At 59.9% G+C, this 19,866-nt stretch overlaps 1 protein-coding gene across 3 annotated transcripts in view; it reads right to left on the bottom strand.

The window, feature by feature from the left end:
• Positions 1–19,866, bottom strand: part of ITPR3 (inositol 1,4,5-trisphosphate receptor type 3) — a 67,678-nt gene that overhangs the window by 6,584 nt on the left and 41,228 nt on the right. For all 3 annotated transcript variants that reach the window (XM_040473222.1, XM_040473220.1, XM_040473221.1), the window contains exons 18-50: positions 19,613–19,795; positions 18,798–19,049; positions 18,560–18,704; positions 17,882–18,023; positions 17,230–17,429; positions 15,894–16,023; positions 15,318–15,375; positions 14,049–14,214; positions 12,913–13,077; positions 12,755–12,829; positions 12,204–12,329; positions 11,430–11,552; positions 11,153–11,353; positions 9,946–10,197; positions 9,549–9,674; positions 9,287–9,412; positions 7,949–8,069; positions 7,216–7,406; positions 6,464–6,612; positions 6,155–6,263; positions 5,934–6,024; positions 5,649–5,818; positions 4,300–4,474; positions 3,946–4,130; positions 3,596–3,796; positions 3,338–3,448; positions 2,781–2,876; positions 2,563–2,664; positions 2,382–2,468; positions 1,722–1,832; positions 1,429–1,621; positions 1,080–1,205; positions 446–618 (exon numbers count right to left, since the gene is read on the bottom strand). In XM_040473222.1, coding sequence (XP_040329156.1) covers positions 446–618; positions 1,080–1,205; positions 1,429–1,621; positions 1,722–1,832; positions 2,382–2,468; positions 2,563–2,664; positions 2,781–2,876; positions 3,338–3,448; positions 3,596–3,796; positions 3,946–4,130; positions 4,300–4,474; positions 5,649–5,818; positions 5,934–6,024; positions 6,155–6,263; positions 6,464–6,612; positions 7,216–7,406; positions 7,949–8,069; positions 9,287–9,412; positions 9,549–9,674; positions 9,946–10,197; positions 11,153–11,353; positions 11,430–11,552; positions 12,204–12,329; positions 12,755–12,829; positions 12,913–13,077; positions 14,049–14,214; positions 15,318–15,375; positions 15,894–16,023; positions 17,230–17,429; positions 17,882–18,023; positions 18,560–18,704; positions 18,798–19,049; positions 19,613–19,795 — 4,861 coding nt within the window. The remainder of the gene's footprint in view (positions 1–445; positions 619–1,079; positions 1,206–1,428; positions 1,622–1,721; positions 1,833–2,381; positions 2,469–2,562; positions 2,665–2,780; positions 2,877–3,337; positions 3,449–3,595; positions 3,797–3,945; positions 4,131–4,299; positions 4,475–5,648; positions 5,819–5,933; positions 6,025–6,154; positions 6,264–6,463; positions 6,613–7,215; positions 7,407–7,948; positions 8,070–9,286; positions 9,413–9,548; positions 9,675–9,945; positions 10,198–11,152; positions 11,354–11,429; positions 11,553–12,203; positions 12,330–12,754; positions 12,830–12,912; positions 13,078–14,048; positions 14,215–15,317; positions 15,376–15,893; positions 16,024–17,229; positions 17,430–17,881; positions 18,024–18,559; positions 18,705–18,797; positions 19,050–19,612; positions 19,796–19,866) is intronic.

The raw sequence follows: 19,866 nt of genomic DNA, 5'->3' as shown, positions 1-19,866 counted from the left end.
ATAGAGTCAGACCAAGCAGACCAACCTTGGCCTCTACGGTGACTTGGTAAGTTCGGAAAAGGGGTCTCCCCCCACCTTGCTCTGGATACTTTATTTCCAGCTGTCAGGAATTGTCATAATATACAAATCTTTAATGTCTACAGTACACACAGTGCCTCTGGGCAGTGCCCGACTAACACCGTCTACACAGCAGCCCTGAAGCTGGTGCCCCAAAGTGACTTCTGGCTGGCTATCTCTGAGTGCCGGTTGCCCCCAGGCCGTCCCGGGAGACAGTGGAGGCACAGAACGGCCCTAACCATGGAGCTTTAACAAGCTTGATCCCGACACAGGCACAAGGGGGTTAGGGCAGAGCAGTGGCTGCCGGGAGGCAGCAGGCCAGCCCGAGGTCCAATGGCGCCATGAGCCCCAAGGGTGGTCTAGGGTGAGGGCTCCCTCTGGCACTCACGTTGAGGGCGCCCAGGATGTTGAGTGTGGGCCCAATGCCCAGGTAGTAGATGGAGCGCAGGATGAGCGCCACAATGAGGGGGCGGATGCTGTAGCGCTTGGTGAACAGGGCCGCGATGGAGAAACAGATGAGGATCCAGAACAGCAGTGAGATGAGTGGGGAGCCCAGCACGCCTGGGGGCCAGGGTGCAGGGTGAGCACTGGTCTCTGAAGCCCACCACAGCCCCAACAGACCCCGAGAAGCCACCTCCTCCCGGAAACCTTCCCTATTAAGTTCTTGGTCACCTGGTATTAGGGCCTCTCCTGCACCACCACACCTGCATGTCTAGGCTTAAGGCAGGAGAGGCCCTATCCAGCTGCTGCTATCATAGCTGAGCTCTGGCTCATGCGCGTGTGCCCGTGTGTATGAGAGAGACGTGTACTGTCTCGAGGTCAAGGACCCTGTCATCGCACTGGACCCCATCTGTCTCTCCCCCCATGATGGGGTGCAAAGCCCAGAAAGTAGTGCAGGGGTGCCTTTCCCCCACTCTGCATCTGGTCCCCTCAGAGCCTGGCTGGCCACAAGGCTCTGCCCAAACCCTGGGAGGAGGCGCGGTGGTCTCCAGGGCCACAGTCTGCCAGCCTTGTGTCCCCACCTGTGGACGCGCCCTCCATGTAGGGGTAGAAGAAGGCAATGATGATGTTGATAAAAACTGCCAGGTTGAAGGAAATACTGCCCCACAGGGTCATTCGGCGGGAGAACCAGTAGATCAGTGGCATGCCTGGGGGAGATGTGGGTGGGTCTCTGGTTAACATTGTCCCCTCATCCCACATGGCCTCCCCCTCTGGGGCCCCCAGCACCTGCTCAAGCTCCAGGCCCCGCTTCAGGGGGAAAACATGACTGGAGCCCTCCTGGGGTGGGGTGGGGTGAGGTGAGGCAGCCCCCCCTGGCAGGTAAGGGGGTCACCAGGGGGCCTTGCCCTCCCGCCCCGCGGGGGTCCTCACTGCGGAGCTTGCGCTGCCACTCCATTTCGTTGTGCAGGAAGGAGGACTGGTCGAAGAAGTCGCTCACTTTGCTGCCCTGCTCATCCTGCTCCGTGGTGGTGAAGAGCCGGTGCTTGGTCTCCTCCGTCAGGAACTGGCAGATGCCAGGCACCGGGAACACGATCTGCTCCATGCTGCGGTCCTGTCGCACGATCTGGGTGCACACAGGCATGTGGTCACACCTAGGCCACAGCCCTCAAGGGCCAAGTTCACAGGCCCTCACTCACAGCGCCCCTACTGCCCTCGGGCCCCACCTCTATCTGGGATGTGTGGTTCTCGTAGTAGGCCAGGGGGTCCTCCTCCTCCTCTTGTGCGGGCGCGGAGGACTTGAGCATCTGGGACAGCTGCTTGTTGTTGAGGCTGAGCTGGAGGTAGAGGGGCCGCCGAGGTCAGGCCCCGCAACTTTCCGCCGCTAGACCTCACACCAAAGCCCTACCTGCTCCAGGTCCCCCCCTGTCAGTCGAGACCTAGCCTACTCCAACTAGGATGCAGCCCAGAAGAAAGAGGGCATAAGGGGGGAGAAGCCTGTCGAAACAATTCTATAGGCCCCTCAGCACCCACGGCTCCAGCTCCAGGCTTCCAGACCCGTCCCACAACCCGGCTCCCACCTCTACCCGTAGGTTTCACCCCGGACCGCCCACCCTCCCGGCTCCTCCCACCCCGAGCCCCGCCTCCCCATTCCAGCCCTTTACTCAGGTTCAGGCCACACCCCCGAGTCGTGCTCCGCCCAGAGTTCCTGGACCTGCCCCCGGGCTCATCCCGTATTCCAACCGGCCCTCCGGTCTCGCAGTGCCCTCATCCCCTCCCTCAGTTCCTAGCCTCGCCCCCAGATACCAGCCCATCCAATCTCTCGCCAAGCCACGCCCCTAGACCTAAGCCCCGCCCCACACCCAGCCTTGTCCCCGCGCCCCCACCATAGAAGAGATGCCCTCGGCCTCCTCCTCTTGGATGCGCTTCACTGGCTTGAGCAGGTGCTGCAGCTGCTTGTTGTGCCTGGAGAGCTGAGTGAGAGGGCGGCGCAGTCACGGGGCGTGGTCGCTGGGGTGGGGGGGAGGGCAGGACCGCCGGGGGCGGAGCCAGGGGTGGGGCTGGTACCTGCAGCGCCAGGATGTAGATGTTGTGGCCCACTTCCCGTGGGCTCACCTCCGAGTTTTCCCGCTCCTCCTCCTGCAGGTAGGCTTTCTTGATGACGTCCACCTGGCAGGGCAGGGCCTGTTTGCCGCCTTCCTGGCGCGTAGGGAATGCCCCGATCCCGGTTCCCCTACACCCCAGCCAGGCACGACTTCCCACCTGACCCCTGGCCCCAGCCTCACCAGCTCCTGGGGCCGCAGGCTGATGAGGATTCGCTCAGCGTTTTCACTGTCGTGCCGGCTCTCCATCAGAGCCAGGAGCAGCTTGGAGGCATTGTCCTGTGGAGAGGTGGGGAGAGGGGGAGGGGGACAGGCCACAGTCTGAGAGCCCCTACGATGCCCCCCAACAACCTCTTCCACCGTCTACTCCATAATAGCCTCTCCTGGCCTGCAAGATGCGCCGTAACCTTCCCATCCCCGCTGGCCCCCAGGACTTGCTGAGAAGTGTCCTGCAAATCCAGCCCACCCACTAGCTGTCTTCACCGCCACCCCATGGCAAGCAGACGCAATCCCCAGAAAGCGGACACGTACGTGGGAGACCCTCAGATAAACCCAGAACAGTCTGCTCCTAGAGTGTACGTCCAACACTCTTGCTCACACATTCATTTACGTATGCATATTGACACGTACATATTAAACATGCCAACACACCCCAGTACGCACACTCAACACAGGTCGCGTCACGTGCATTTGTGCACACGCATCCCATGCACACTCACGTGGAGTGCCACGGGCCCCACCTTAAGCTGCAGCACCAGATCCATACGGTATTTGCACAAGGGACTGATGTCATTAAGAATCAGGGCCGTGATGATGTCTATGCCGTTGGACTCATGCGTCACGATGCAGGTCTGGCAGGAGGCAGTGGGAGACACGGGGCCCAGGCCCCTCAGAACTGTGGCGCTCCGGAGGCTCACTGTCTCCCCTGCCCAGCCTGCTCCACCCACCCACACCTCCACACTCCCCCTCGGCTGCTCCTGGTTCTCGTGGCGACTTACCTGGTTCTCGTGGCAGGGGCCCTGACAGTACTCAGTGAGGGTCTCCAGGGTCTGGATGACAAGGCCCACGTTGTCCTCATTGATGTAAAGCCCCAGCAGCCCCAGGCCACCGGTGGTGCTGCCGCACATGATGTCCAGGAACTGCAGTGTCTCACACACCAGGTTGTAGTTGGTCTTGTTGTTCTGGGAGCGCAGGAAGTTCTGCAGAGCACAGAAGGGTGGACATGGCACCGCTCCCGCAGGGAGGCAGAGGCCTGCACGGACCACGACGGTGAGCCCCGCAGGGCGTGACCGAAGGGGAGGGCGGGGGCCCACGTGCTGGCTGGGGGAGGGGCGGGGCAGGCGCTCACCTGCAGGTCTCGGTTGTGGTTCTCACACAGCAGCTGCAGAAAGCGCAGGATGGGCTGCATGATGAGCACGGACGTGCCCATCTCGTTGCTCTGCACGCGCTCGCCCACCTCGTGCCCCCGGCGCAGGCTGGGGCCCAGGGAATAGCGGGATGGGGAGCCTGGCATCGAGAAGGAGGCCACGCGACCTGCAGGGCGAAGCCCGGTAAGGCTGGGGCTGCTGGAAGTAACCGGACCCTGCGTTCCCACCCCCAGGCCCCTGCCTGCAGATCTCGCCCCGTGACCCCCCCTCACCCTGAAGCCTCTGACCCTGGCCCAGCCCCCAGTACAGCATCCTGTACTGCTGTGACCTCTGACCTTTGGTGGTGGGGTCTGCCGACTCCCGGTCCTCGCGCGGCTGGCTGCCCAGGTCATTCATGTTAACAGCCACCGTGGACTTGGTCTCCTGCTGGGCCCGCTTCATGCGGTCATGCAGCACCTTGAAGAAGCGCTCTGACTTCTTGTCACTTGTCATCAGGTTGTAGAAGGATTTCTGGGGCAGATGGTGAGATGAGGGACAGCCTCAGCACGGGCCTGGCTCTGAGCAGCCCTTGCTGGGTCCCTGGAGGGCTCTATCCTGTGCTGCAGGGAAAAGCACCTGCAGGACCACAGACAAGCCCCTAGACGTACCCCAGGACTAAGGCTGCGGCAGGGTCAGTCAGGACTGTGGAGGCAGAGGGGAAGGGTCCGTATCTGCTGTCCATGTGATGCTGGAGGCCCACCCCAGGCTCCTCACCCCCATCTGCATCTGCCCTTGGCCCTCTGTCTGCTCCCCACACAGCAGCAGAGACGCCCCTCAGAAGTCTAAGTCTCGAATTTCCTCTGCCTGAAACCCTGCAGCGGCCCCATCTCACTCACAGGAAAAGCCACGCCTCACAGCTCGCATGAGGCCACACGATGGCCTGCCACTTCTCTGACCCCAGGGCCCACCACTCTCCACTCCTTCCCCTCTCCAGCCACATCAGCCACTTCCTCCTCATGGCCTTTGCACCTGCTGCCTGCTCTCCCAGGACAGCGCTCACCTGTCCACATGCTCACCTCTGGGTCCAATGTTCCCCTTTCCAGGACACGACCCTGATCCCTGTCCCAGCACTCCCTAGGCCCCTCGCCTCCATCATCACTGTCCAGCATGCTCTCCATGTTATGTGGGGATTACGGTTATTGGCTGTTGTCCTCATTAGGATACAGGACCAAGAGAACACGGATTTTGTCTTTTTTGTTCACTACTGAATCCTCAGTGCCTAGAACACTGACAGGCCATGGAAGGCACTCGGTGCGGACTTACTGAAACAATGCATGAATGAATGAATGGGGATAAAGCAATCAGAGGGGGCTTTTCAGAGGAGGCAGTCCTTTAGTTGGGCACCAAAGGCTGAGGAGGATGTGGAAGAGGAGGGAAGCAAGCCTGAGCAGAGGCCAAGAGGCAGGAATGATGGATGTGATGTGGGCAGCATGGTGGGGAGACAGGCTCAGGCCTGGCTTGAACAGGGTGGTCTGCGTGGATAGAAAAGAGGCCACATGACAGGGGGGCAGTTATGGGAAGTGGGACTGCCTACGGGTAGCCAGACTCGTGCCAGCCAGCAGCACCTAGCCCTGCGGCCCCAGCTACGGGGCACACCGTACCTCCTCGTAGAAGGCACCACCCAGGACCCCCACCCAGTCCACACCTGGATCTCCGTGTTGCCACCATCCAGCAGGCGGATGGCCAGGCCAATGCTCTCCTGGAAAATCTTCTCGTTCTTGGTGCTGGTGATCAGGTCGCATACCAGCTTGGTGGCCCCCTCCTTGTCCAGCCGGCACTGGGTGGCCGCAATTGCTGACCAGTCTTGGTCCAGGCCTGAAGTTGGGGAACCCACGTGAGGGGAGCCGGTGGGGCAGGGGAGCGGAAGGGGGGCCCAGGGCCTAGGCAAAGGGTCACCCAGAGGCACAGCCAGGGGGCAGGTGGTACTGACCAGGGCTCATGGGGTCCGGAAGGTCCCCCCTCGAGCTGGACTTCCGATTCTGGAGGTAGTTTTGTAGCAGCATCTTGCGCAGTTGATTGCCCTGGAGGACAGGGAGCGAGAGCCCACAGTGGCACTTTTCACCATTTAACCCCTGGCCGGACAGTCCTGGCCCCGAGCCCCTGGCACTTGCGGCCGGGCCTACACGGTGTCCAGCCCGCCTGGCCACTCACCCGGTCCCCGTACTTGGCCTTCTTGAGCAGCATTTGCTGCAGGGTCCGCAGCACCTTGACACACAGCTTCTCCTCCGACTCCATGAGGTCCTTGGTGTGCTGGATCAGCCTGGCCAGTGAGGAAGGAGGGCACACATGGGGCAGCCTCTGATGCCTCCCTCCAGGCACTTCCCCTGCCCTGTGCTGGGCGGGAACACACCCGGCCCTCTGATCCCGCAGGCTGTCCAGTCCCCGCAGGGCCCTTCCCTGTCCCAGGCTGCCTCGCACCTGCCACCGCCCCCCCACCGGCCGGGCTGGCATTGCACTCACTTGGACAGGAAGCCCCCACTCTCACAGCGCTGGTAGGCCTCACTGCCCTCCAGGAAGAGCAGCTCGGGCCAGTGCAGGACGTCCACCAGCACGGACAGTTCGGCCTGTACCAGGGGCCTCAGCCGCTCCTCCAGGGCCGTGATGATGTCCTGGAGCGGGCACGGCACAGTCACTACCGGGCAGGTGCAGGCCATCCAGGGCCAAGAGATGAGTGAGGCTTGACCGCCATTCCCCACATCCCAACACCAAAGGGCCCCACGGATTTCTCTGAGCCTGTCTGAGGGGCCCTGGACCCACGGAACCACCCTGAACAATGCAGGATGTCTGTCTGCCCAGAGCTCCTGGCTGGGAGCCACAAGCCCTGCCCTTTCACCCAGCCCCTCGTCTAGCTGTGTGACCCAGGCAAACCCCTCACCCTCACCCTCTCTGAGCCTCGGTCTCCCGCCACGTGGGGATAGCAAGCCACCACACCCCCCAGAAGTGTGTGTGTCAATAATGTGTTGCACAAACAGGAAGGGGCTATAAGGACTGAGAGTTGTCCTGACCCCCTCCGTGGGCACCAACCCCACTAGCAGGTGCCTGGGTTCTCCTGGCTTCCCCTGGAAGGACGCCCCTCAGTCCCTGGCCCCTGGCCTGCCCTTAGCAGAGGACTCCTTCCTGGGGAGCGGGGGCAACACAGGAAGGGATGCTTCCCCGGAACATGCCCTTCCAAAGCAGCTCTCGTGGCAGATGCCAGGCAGCCCCACACCCACCTGCAGCTTCTCGATGATGTTCTTGTAGTCCCACTGGTTGGCGGTGGGCGTGACACGGGGGAAGGCCCGCGTGGTCGCCTTGTAGTTGGAGGCGTTGCGCTGCGCTGCCGCTGCACAGCTGGTGCCGCTGCTGAGCAGCGAGCTGATGTGTGCATCCAGGTCCATGGGCAGTGAGATGGCCCGGCCTTTGGCTGGGGGGAGAGAGGAGGGGTGCTGGAGGGTGGGGGGCGGGGGGGCAGGTGGAGGCCTCAGCCAGCCAGAGGGGCCAGGCTCAGGGCTGCTCGACCAGGGCACAGGGTGAACTAACCAAGGTTCTGGGGTACACGCCGGCCCCCTCTTGGGCTGAGGTGCCCTCTTCCCCCTTTTTGGGTAAAAAGAGGGAGTTTCTGCCTCTTTGACTCTACCCTGGCTCCACTCTGACCCCTCCCCTTCCCCAATGCTCCCTAACAATCTTACAGGCTGCCCTTCTGCCTGAAACCATTTGCAAGCACAGGCAACTTCGGTTGGGGAATGTCCCCCAGCATTCTCCTCTGGGGAACCGGCTCAAAGCAGAGAACAGCTTCTCTCAATTGCTAAGATGCTAGTCGGACACCAAGAAGGACCTACTGAGAACTACCTGGAAGCAGACGACAAGTGAGCTTAGGAATAACGTGTTTATTTTGAGGGCAGGCGTCCCTGTGGCGAAGGGAGGGGAGGGGTGGTTGGAGCTAGCCAGTGCCCCTGGCGCACTCACCCACCATGGCGAGGGTCCGGATACAGGCCTCCACGGAGCCCTTGTGCTGCTGCTGCAGCCACGGACACTCGAGCAGCCGTGTGGTGGACTGCAGCAGCTGCACCACGATTGTCTGGTGTGTCTGCAAGAGGCAATACGCCTACTGCTACAGCCCGACCCACCCTCCATCCTGGAAAGCCCCAGGCCCAGTGACCAGGGCCCACTGAGAATGGGCACGATAGAGGAAGAAGGCCTCCAACAGATACCATGTGTCTTTGTATCAATCGGAAAAAGGTACTCCTTTTCCTCTCGGCAGTGCACAACCTGCCCAACTGTACATGGCAGCCCTGTGAGAACTCCCCAAAGTCCAGACCTGGGACTTCTAGTCCTATTGCTGGCCTTTTCCTTCCTCTACAAAAAGTTTTTAATAAATTAATATTGTGGAAAGTTGATGTATTTACTTGGTTCAAAACCCAAAGCATGCTATGAAAAGGCACACTTCGAGAAGTGTCAGCCAACCATGACCCCATCAGCTCCATTCTCCCACACTCTGCCCTGGGGCTCATGAGAGGTGGGGAAAATTGATACAATTACCCATAGTCCCAAAGAGGCCCCAGGGCGCAAACATATGTGTGTCAAAACAAACCCACCCATGCTGAGACCAGGACCTGCTCCACCCTCAGTCCATCTATAGGTAGCCCCTTTCTTGGTCACTTGTGTGTCCATCCAGTGTTTCTTTAGGATTTAGGTATTGTCATAGGCTCCCTCCTAAAGGGAACCTGCCTCTCTTTCCTTCAAGAGGCTCTGGGCTATGACATCTGAGAATCTGGGAATCGATTAAGGGGCCATGACTCTTCCAGTGATTTAAGACAAACTCCTGTTCGCTAGCCTAGAACTTTTTTGCTGATACAGGTAAGTAACTTCAAAAGGCTGTCTATTTCAGTCCTAGGGGCACCTGATCAATTAAGCCAAACACCAAAGATCCCTGTACATCGGACCCTCTGGATTACTGCTCTGACTCTGCTGTCCACTGAGGTAGGCATGACCATCTTGTCTTTGGGGAGTAAGTGCTGCCAGCTGCCCCCCGCCACCCTGGGATCCATCATACCTAGTGAATTTACGAATTCCTGTTCTAGGGTACTGCTCCCGCTGCAATTCCTGACCCGCAGAAATTACAGAAGAATAAATGTTTGTTGTTTTAAACTGCTAAGGTCTAGGGTGATTTGTTACACAGCATATGCAATCAACACACTTGTATATGTCCTTCTGCTACGTATTTATGTACCACGAGCAAACGGGAATATATACCCTCTTTTCCCTCTTCGCTACACAAAAGCTGTGCGGGCAAGAGCGGCTCACCTGCAGGGAGGTGCTGTTCTCTGAGAACGGAGAGCTGAAGAAGGCGTTGATGGTGTCCAGCACGACAGTCAGCACATACTTCTCCAGGGTGGGGTCAGCCAGGCGCTTCTCACGCTTACTGCAGACCTGGGGTGGGAGAGAGAGATGCCTGGGGGGCCCCACCGCTCCTGCCCCCCGCCCCGAAGGCTGCCAGGGCTCCCACCCACGCCCCTGCCCAGCACAGCGCACCCACAAGCCCACGCCCCACCCCCCGGGGACAGACCCGAGCCATGTCCAGGGTGAAGTTCTCAAAGAGTGTCCAGATGTGGTTGCTGGTGTAGATCTCCTTCATCTCCACCTCTGTGTCCACGTAGCAGTGATTCACGAAGTTCACGTAGGCCATTTTCACCTGCACAGCCCGGAGCAAGGTCAGGGGCGCTAGCAAGGCCGCCGGCCCAGGCTCTCCCTCTCTGCACTCGGATTCTCCCCTGACCTCTTCGTTGCTCCTCTCCCCACACCCCTCCTACCAGCCCCCATGTCTGCCACTCCCCCACTTCCCTCACCAACCTCTTCCTGCCCTGCCATGGCAAGACTGAAAGGCTGCCCCGGCCTGGCTCTACCCTTCCCCCACCCCGGCCGTCCCCACCCACCCCAGCCACCTCTCCCAGTCCCCAGAGGACCTCAGTGATGCAGTCCTCGTGTGTCACCACAGACACCACGTCTTCCAGGGGCAGCAGGGAGGTGCACTTGATCTCAGTGTAGACGTTCTTGCCCTCCGCACAGGCAGCCAGCAGGTCCACCAGGGAGATGTGATACATGAGGGGGCTGTGGTCCTCCACACCATCCCGGGCAGCCTTCATCATGTCCAGCAGGTGGGCCAGTGAGGCCTTGTCATTGTAGAACACGACCACGTCGTCACCTGCATTGGTCAGCTGAAGGCAGGAGGGGTGCCCCATCAGACCCCCTGAGTCCAGCAGGCCTTAGGTTTACCCGAGAGAGATGGGGACTCTGACCTCAGCCCTCACCTGACATTCAGGCAAACCCCACCCCCCTGCCTGGCCCTCGAGGCCGTAGGCTAATGTTTCGGGCCCTCTGCCATCAGGGCCGAACCCTGGACCCAGAAAGTGCCCCCCTCCTCCCCTAAGGAAAGAAGTCCCACTCAGGCATGTTTCAGAGGTGCCTCCTCCAGGAAGCCCTTGCGAATCCCACCCCTGCCTGGCTCACCCCCCCTACCCCCACCAGTGCTCCCACAGTGTGTAATTTAAAGGCTCACAGAGCACATGCTGCATCCTCTCGTGTCAGCAATTATGTTATTCACAGTAATATAATAACAGCAACTCATAATTCGCGTCGCACAGCACTTCCAGCACAGGGCGTCTCGTTTATTAGGTCCCTCATCTCACTTCACCGGGCTCCTTTCTCCCCTGCCCCCACACCATGCGGTAAGAGGCTCCAGGGCAGAGTCCACGTCTGTTCCAGATGTAGACTCAGCCCTCGACCCTTCATACCTTCAGGTAACGGGCCTACTGTGTACCCACGATGTGCCCGATGCTGGGGCCCGTGTACGAAGGATGTGGTCCCCCGCCCTGAGCTCACACCCCAGTGCCTTCCCCCACGTGCACAGAACAGGTGCTTCATGATTTTTAAGTACATGATAATAGAAGGATAAACAAAGGAATGCGTGTTTGAGCTCTTTCAGGCCTGTTGTCTGAGTTCTACTAGACCGGCCTCTTTGACCTTAGTTTTCCCTCCTCCTTCCAGCACGCTCAGCGTTCCTCTCGTGACCCCACTGCCTGACTCCTCCAACTCCGGGTCCTGCCTCCTGAGCGCTCCCTCTCTGTGGCCACCACCCATGAGTTCCCATGTGCCCTGCGGCCTCATCCTCACCTCCGTCATGATCATGTCCTGGCACTTCTTGACGTACTTGCCCTCGGCCTTGATGACGGTGTGCAGGAAGTCCAGATACTGAACGTGCCGCCCGTGAGTGGCCAGCAGGTGCACGAAGTGCTGCAACACGGGCTCGCTGATTTCAGAGCACAGCTGGTAGTTGTTCAGGAAGATGTGCTGCATGGTCTCTGCCTCCAGGAGCTAGCGGGGAGGGCATCTGTCAGAAAGGGGGATCTGGGCCCCGCTCCACCCAGCGACCTCCACCTGGCGTCCTTACCCCTGGTGTGAGGAAGAGGTGCAGGTGCTTATGCAGCAGGGCCTGGTTGCCGGGGTTCCCCGCGCAGAACTTCTGCAGGAACTGGTGCGTGTACCGCAGGATCTCCATCATCTTGGCATCACCCTGGGCATGGAGAGGAGAGGAACGAGGTGAGGCCGGGCCTGGTGCCTGAGCTCAATGCGTGTGGGGGCAGATCGGGGCTCGGGATTGGGACCACAAGGAGGCCAGGTTCAAGGTGAAAGCTGGGCCTCCAGGTCAGGACAAGGAAATGTGTGAGGGGCTGAGGGTCAGCGGCTGAGGCGAGGCTGGAGCGGGGAAGCAAGGCTGAGGGGTCAGGGTCAGGTGAACGCTGGGATGGTGTCAGGCTCAAGAGTCAGTGTGAGGCTTGAGACATATCAAGATCAAGGTCGGTCAAGGGGAGGTGTGGGCGTCAAAGGTTGAAATGAGGCTCAATTTGGAGTCAGGGACCAGGTCGGGGTAGGAGGGCAGAGCGAGGCCAGGGTGTGGAATCCAAGTCAGGGGTCAGTATGAGGGGTCAGGGGTCAGGGGTCAGCCTGCTGACATCATGGGTCAAGGGGAGACCAGGGTCACATGGACCAAGGGGAGGCTGGCCAAAGGTTACAGTGAAGCTGAGATTATCAGGATGAAGCCAGAGAGGGAAACAGAAGCTGGGGTCGGGGTCAAGAGTCAGGGTTAGGTTAGCATCAGGGGTTAGGGTGCGGTTTGGGTTAGACTGGGGTTCAGGGTGAAGCTGCCCGGGGGATGAGAGGTCACCTTGTCATAGGGGATCTGCAGCAGGTCCAGCATGACCTTGTGGGCGTCCATGTTCTTGAGCAGCCTCTGCTGCTTCTTCCTCATCTGCTCCCCAACACCGCACATCTTGTTCAGCCGCTCCAGGATCTGGGGAGGGCGGGGGGTGAGCCCAGAGCCCCTCCCCTCCTCCTCAAGCTCCCCCTCCACCCAGGGCCCCGCTCAGGCTGGTCGGAGTCCCCGGCCAACCCCAGCCAAGTCCCAGCTCACGCTGGGGACAGGAAGGGGGAAGGAGGCCGCGGTCACGGAGTCAGATCACTGCAACGAGGCAGGGAAGCACTAAAAACCCAATCCCACCCATAAAAGTAAATAGAACAATAGGACTGTGAAATGGAATTTCATTAAATTCCTTCAGCTTTAAAATAATGCCATCTGGACTTCGGCAGGGCTGTTTTCAATGCACAGGAAAAGCCAGAGGATGTCAATTTTGAGGACCGGTGGCCGGCAGAGTGGGGAGGCGGGAGAGGCCAGGCCCCAGAGCCTCCAGGGGGTCCTCGGGGCCCCCAGCCACTCACGCCCTTGACGATCTGGTAGTTCTCACTGCTCTTCTCCCCAGGTGGGTGCAGAAAGCCCTCCTCGTCTGTGGGCCGCTGGGGACACAGGGAATGGGGGTCAGCCAGGCCCCGCCCTCACTGGAAGCCCTGTCTCCCCAGCTCCCCACGACCTCACTCACCTCCTTCTTGTCTTTGGTAGCACCTGCCTCCACCTCCTCGCCTTTGCTGCTGCCCTTCTTGTCGACCCACAGCTCTGACTTCTCGACCATGGTCCGCAGCCGGTCCAGCTCCGACTTGATCACCTTGTAGTTCTCCACATCCTGAGCTGAGATCAGCAGCTGCACCTGAAGGTTGAAGGCAGGCTTGCCTGGTGAGACGGGTGCCCCCAGGTCCACTGCCTCGCAAAGAACCCCAGTGCCTGATGCCCCGGCCTCTGGTCCTGGCATCTCCATTCTGCCTCTGCTCCCACTCAATGTGTATGGCCCTGCCATAGTCCACCACCTCCAGGAAGCCTTCCCTGATGGCCGAAGGCCTCCCTGCACTCCTTGGCATGAGCTGCCCCATCACCTGGCTTCAGCGACTCATTGACTTGTGCTGCAAAGGCCTGTCACTTGGTCACTCGGACCCCAAATGCAGGACAAAGCATCCTGGCATCACTGAATGCTGGCTGAAAGAGGGATCTGAACCTCGGCTCCCACTTCGCTCGCTCTGGTCAGTGGGTAAGGAGGGAAAGCTTCCTGGGCCTCAATGTCCCTCTAAAAAAAACAGGAGAGTAGTAACCACGTTGCCAGGGCTGCCCCGAGAATTCCATTAACATGAGGCCAAGGCTCAGTGTCTGGCACACCCTCGCTAAATGCCAGTCCCGTTTCCCAGGGAACTGTCAAGACCACACGACATGGCGAGGACACAACCAGTCACCTTAGTGAGGGCTGACTGCACGCCGGGCGTGATTTGAAGCACTTAGCAAACGTGCACGTGGTGTAGTTTGTTAAACTATGAAGTGCCATCCACATCATAAAAAGTGACAGGCCTTGAGTCAGGCTGAGAGGGAATAAAGATGGCCCAAGACTTGGCCTTCACCTTTAAGGAGCTCAGCAAGGCCAAGAACCCCAGAGAAGCATCTTGAACTTCCCCTGAGCTGTGAGCATCTACGTCACGGTCAACCCCCCGGTGCCCAGCACAGGCCAGCGCCCGGCCAGCGCACCTGCCTGCTCGGTGCCGGGGCCAGGTGGTCCTCTGGCCACCCCCCCGGGGAAGCCCCCTTGGGCCTCCTTCCCCCTCCCCAAGGGCAAGGGGGCTCAGACAGGAGCAGCACCTGCTTGAAGGTGTGCATGGCCTCCTGGCGCTGGCTGAAATGCTTGAAGAGCAACTGAAGGGCCCCTGAGACCAGCGGCGCGTAGTCGTGCATGCTGAGGTGGATAAGCACCCGTAGGAACATGCGGCCACCCTCGTCGTCCACCTCCAGCATGCTGCTTGTCTTCCTACAGCACAGGCGAGGGGAACGGGCGGCCCGTGAGCTCCCTGCCGGCCGAAGGGAAAAGCGTGCTCCCCGCCCCCCCTCGGCAGAGGCAGCGCCCAGTGCAATACTTGCTGAAAGCAGTGATGGTTTCTCACCAGTTTGTAAACAGCCACCGCCCTGAGCTCCCTGAGTGATCCCCGGGTTCCCTTTGATTAAGCAGCCGAAGCGGCGACTCTTCACACGGGACCCACAGACACCCCCCAGGGACTCACAGAGATCGGCCAGGGCCGTGGACAGAGGGCGGGCAAAATCCACGGCTTTGGTTTTACCAACCTCTAACTAAAAATGCAGCATTTCCTTCAGTGAGAAAAAAATCAGCACTACCTGTGATTCGGTCACCACTACATATCACAGATGTTTTCACATCACCTTATGGGTGTTACAGAAATCGCGAAATGCCAGGTACGTTCATTGCCACTTGGAAATCGTGGTACTAATTATAGCCCTGGCCCAGTTTGTTATCTAATGTGTTAATAAAAAGGCCCATATCTAACTGGCGTGTCTAATTTGTTTTCTTCAATATTTTGATAGCTGTATCTCAAAGCACTTGCTTTCCTTTGTAATTCACGTGCTTTATTTTATGAATTTAAAAATGCCATGCTGAGCAGGGGTCCAAAGGCTTCGCTAGATCCCAAGAGTGTGGCGTGGAAATGGTTAGGAGCCCCCAACCCCCAGGAGGAGCCCTCCCTCTCCAGCCCTCTGTACAGCGGGCTATCCCCCCACCTCCCCCTGCTCCCCTCCAGCTACCTGGTCCAAATCCCAATGCACAAACAGGAGCACAACAGCCCTGGGTGAGGGCAGGGGAATGACCAAGATGACACTAAGGTCCAAGCGGCCCCTATATCACTGGGGCCGGGGAGGCCTGACAGGGCAAAAGCACAAAGCCAAGGAGACCCCCGGCGCAGAGCCCGGCAAGGGGCTGCGGGGAGTATGACCCAGGAGGAGGGGCCAGCCCCAGCCCTGGGAAACCCAGCCTTGGAGACCCCAAGACGGGGGTTCTCACACCGTTGTCAGCATCACCCACCCAACCCCACACACAACCCCCCACATCAACTCTGGCCTCACCCTACTCCAAACATGGCCTCCGCCTGCTCCCCGATGCGATCCAGGTTCATGTTGGCAGCTGTGGGGAGCAAGAGTAGGCAGATGGGGGCAGGTGGCCGGTCCATGCCCAGGAAAGATGAGGATCACAGGGGGAGGGAGCAGGCAGATCCCCAAACCATCTTGTTCCCTGCACTTGTTGGGTAGCAGCCCCACCTGCATGCTCCTTCTCAGAGCAGCCCCACCGCCCTGTAGGGGTGAGCAGGGTTCTGAGCTGGGCATCCGGAGACCTGGGTCCTGGTCTGGTTCAGCCTCTGACTGGCTGTGACCTGAGGCAAGTCCCCGCCCCTCTATATGGGCCTCAGTTTCTCCATTTGGGAAATAGGATGATCTCTGCCTTTGCCTCTTACCGTGGCAAATAAATGAGGTACTAGGGAGGAAAGGCCTTTGCAGGTTGGGAAACAGAGGCAGGGCTGGGGATCCAGCCCCAAGGTCTCCCTCAGCCTCCACCCCACTGATGTGTACCCCTGGGTGAGTCACATAGCCTCCGCCTGAAGGCGGGGGAAGGCAGGGGTGGGGAAGGCAGCGGTGGGGGCTCACTGGTGGAGTCGAAGGCCGGGGCTGTGCCGTCGGCCCCGCTGTCCTGCATGGGAAACACCTCCACAAACTCCTTCTTGAAGACGGACAGCAGGTAGGAGATGCGGTAATCCAGGCGGACATTGAGGATGAACTGGAGAAGTGGGGAGGAACGGGGTGGTGATTGGACTGAGGTCGGAGGGCCAATTGTGCCCCGGGGGTGGGGGGAAGGTGGTACCCTGAATGAGCTCTAGCACTTGGGTATCTCAGCATAGACGTTCCAGATGCTCCAGCATTATCACAACCTAAAAAATCAAGACTCCTCTCCCCAGGGAGGTCCAGGGTGCCCTCTCCTCCACTCTTGACCCAGTGATGAGGGATGACACCTCCTCTCCAAATTAGGCAGAGACACCCCCTGCCCCGTCCCAGCCCACTCAGCTCCTCCTTTCCAGGCAAGATACTGACAGGAAAGAGAAGGAAGCTCCCCAGGCCCAGACGCCGACTCTCATCCTCCAATCTTGCTCTGCCTGGGGCTGGGGGGGGCAGGCGGGTGGAGAATTGAAGACTGAGGGGGAGCAGGAGAGGCCACTGTGGGGTGAGGGGTGAAGACACAAGGTTTGAGGACACCCTTGACTGGCCTCTATCCTTATGGGGCACAGAGAGCTTCTGGCCATACCCCAGAACACAGATCTGGAAGCTCTTAGCCCCTAGATGAATCAGAAACCCCCTCCTCTGACTCCCCTCCTCTGACTCCCCTGACCAGGCCTTGCCCAGACTGGGTCCCCATGGAGGTCACTGTATTACCCTTCCCGTCCTCTGCTGACAGTAAGGCAAAAGCAAGCAACCACTTCTTGGGATCCTACCAGCCCCTTCTCCAAGTGTTACTAGGGGGTCTCAGACAAGACTCAGAGCAGGAAAGACTGTATCTGCCTCACCAGGAAACGGCTCTTAAGACTCTAGCTCTGCTTCAGAATCTCTGTGTGATGGCAGGAAAGTTCCCTCCCCCCTTTTCCTTTCCTCATCTGTACAATGGAGGGACGGAGTTAGGTCTTGGTGCACCCCAGAATCACCCGGGGGGCTTGTCACAGCACAGGCCGTGGGCCTGCCTCAGAGGCTTCTGATCCGTAGGTCTGGGGCGGGGCCCGAGAACATGCATTTCTGAGTTCCCTGGTGAGGCTGAGGTTGCTGGTCCAAGGACCACACTTTGAGAACCACTGGGCTACACAGCCGATCACTATGGAGCCCTCCAGTACTGGATCTTATAATCTGAGTGGGAGTTCACCCCACCAACCTTCCTGTCCCAGGCTCCCCTCTCCTCCCCTATTCCCAACACCTCCCACCACTGTTCTGGCCCAGCCACCTGCAAGATTTCCAGGATCTTCAGCTTGGTCTCCATCACCACAATGTCTTCATTGTCCTCAAACTTGCTTCGGTCCAGTGGCTCAGTGGCACCAGAGCCAGCAGGCAGGCTGGGGGCGCCAAAGACAGACTGCTTTCGGCTTAGCACCATGGTGGACATCATGTGGCCCACACCCTGGATGGACCGCCGCACATTCTTGCCTGCGGAGTGGGAAGCACATGGGGATCACAGGGGGCGCACAGCAGGACCCCTCGGTCTGACTCTGTCTCTGTCAGCTGCAGGGCTAACCCAGAAAGCCCTCCTGGGGGAGGTGAGCTTTAAGCCAAATCTGGGCAAAGAAGGGATGGCCAGGGCAAAGGCGGCCATCTGACAATAGATGGCAGGGCTGTTCTCCCCCACCTTCCCCATCTGATGGGGGCCCCTCAGGCAGGGCCTGTGTGTCTCCCCTCCTCCCTCATCATCTCCCCTCAAGACCAAGGTGCCTTGGAAGGCAACGCCCCCAGGCCCCGGGGTCTCCACAGAGCCTGGACAGGAGCCCCTCTGGTCCAGCAGAGGCCAGGAGGCAGGCTGCACACGGTGTTGATCAGAGGACTTCTGGCACTAGGAGGAGATGGAGAATGCCAGGGGTGGGGGTCTGGCCACAAAGCCTCACCGCCTGAGTCATCGTAGGCCTGTAGCATGGCCGGGGGCCCCTGCACGCAGTCGATGATGCCCAACAGAGTGCGCGTGAGCCGCAGCAGCTCACTGAAGCTGTAGAAGCCGAAGTAGATGAGATTGTGCGCCAGGCTGACCACCTGCGGGAGGAGGAGGCGGGGCCGAGGTGAGTGGGGCGGGGCCTCGTGAAGGGCGGGGCCAGGGCGGGAAGGTAGGGCTGAGCAGGTGTAATGAGGGTGTGACTAAGTCCTTGGGTAAAGGCAGGATCTCGGGGAGCCTGGACACAGCCACCCTTGTGCCCTAGTGGGCTGATAAGGAAGTGAGGCCTACAAGGAAGAATACTGTGCCAGGGGGGTGGGGGGCGGTGGGGATAGAGCGGAAATGCAGGAAGGTGGGGGGGTAGCTCCCCACAGGCACCTATGAGCCAGGTGGGGCTGAAGGGGTGTGTGGACGAGGGGGAGCCAGCCCTCTCCCAGGTAGCAGGGGAGAGGAAAGCCTCCCACTTGGGGAATCCCACTGGTCCACGCAGTCTCCCTGAACTGGCTGGGGCACTGAGGAAAGGTGGGGGTCATGGAGCCCCCAACGCACCCCAGAGGGCAACTGAGGCCTAGTGAGGAACCCCCCGCCAGAGCCCCCCGCCAAGCACCAGCCCCCCCCACCCCCCTGCCCAGCCAACCTCAAAAGTGAGCTTGTTCTTCTCCTCATTGGCAAAGGGCACGGCCTCGCTGACCACATTGTTGAGGTAGTCCTCCACGAAGTCCATAGTGCTGGCAAACTTGTTCTTCTTGTCGTCTCGAGAGGCGTTTAGGTTGGAATCATAGCTGGGGGGGGCGGAGGCAGTGAGGCATGAGGGTCCGAGAGATCCTCCCACCCCAGCCTCGCTCGCCTGGCCCACCCTCCCCTACCCATCTCACTCCTTGATGGTGATGGCTGTGGGGATCTCAGTCCAGAGGCGGGCGAACTTGACCGGCGTGACCAGCTCCTGGGGGTCCCTGTCCACGTGCACGTGCAGCATCAGGTGGCAGAAGGAGGCGCGTAGGTCAAAGGGCAGCATTTCGTCTGCCATACACAGGAAGATCAGGTCAACACCCAGCTGCTGGGAGATCTCGTCGATGGCCAGGTACTGGCGGTCCAGGCACATGCGGGCAAAGAGCTTCAGCTGGTACCTGCAGGGAGGGCAGAGCGGAGGGTGCAGGGTGTGAGCCCGGGATGTGAGAGCTACAGAAATGGCGGCTGCAGGCGACACTGCTCTGCCCCAGGGTGGCGGCACGCCCTCGGCTTCCTGCTCAGAGCCCTGCGTTACCTGCCGTGGGCCCTGGCGACAGATGGCCCACCACTAAGGATGTGTGAGCTTGGGCAAGTTCTTTAACTCTCTGTGCTGTCGCTCCAACTTCGAGGGTGACAATAGTCACAGGGTTACGGTGGGGCATCAGTGAGTGGCCAGGTCACTTTGAACAGTGCCTGGTACATGGCCCACATTTGATACGTGTTACCCAGTATCTCATTTTCTAAATCAATAAGTTTGGAGACAGGTTTGGGTTTCTTTCAGGCCCAGTCACTGTGCTGAGCTCTTCAGCTACACAGTTGCCCTCACTCTGCCTCCCTGAGGAAGGGGGCAAGGCTGCTGGGGCTCATCCCCAAGCAGGGGCTGGCTGAAGGCCTTCCGAGAAGGCCCAAGGGCACGGGTGGCATGGCACGAAGCAGGGGAAGGAGCTGGCCCCGGACGCACCTGTAGTAGCTGAGCACGTTCTCGTCGTGGGCATTGCCGGCCCGCGCCTCCTGGGCCAGCTGCCTCACGCTCTTCTCGTGGTGCTCGTTATTCTTGTCGGTCCAAGTGAGCCACACCTCCTCCTCTGAGTACTCGATGCTCAGGTACTCGTGGGACTGGGCCATCTCCTTCACCGGCCGCAGCCTGCAAACCAGGGCCACCCATCACAGGGAGCAGGGGGCTGGGGCCGGACTGCGTGCCCACAGCCCTCCCCG

The sequence above is a fragment of the Herpailurus yagouaroundi genome, unplaced genomic scaffold (genome assembly GCF_014898765.1).
Source record: "Herpailurus yagouaroundi ecotype Mexico unplaced genomic scaffold, PumYag 139, whole genome shotgun sequence".
NCBI classification, from domain to species: domain Eukaryota; kingdom Metazoa; phylum Chordata; class Mammalia; order Carnivora; family Felidae; genus Herpailurus; species Herpailurus yagouaroundi.
Note: the sequence above shows the minus strand (reverse complement) of the source record. Positions and strands in the feature narration are given on the sequence as shown.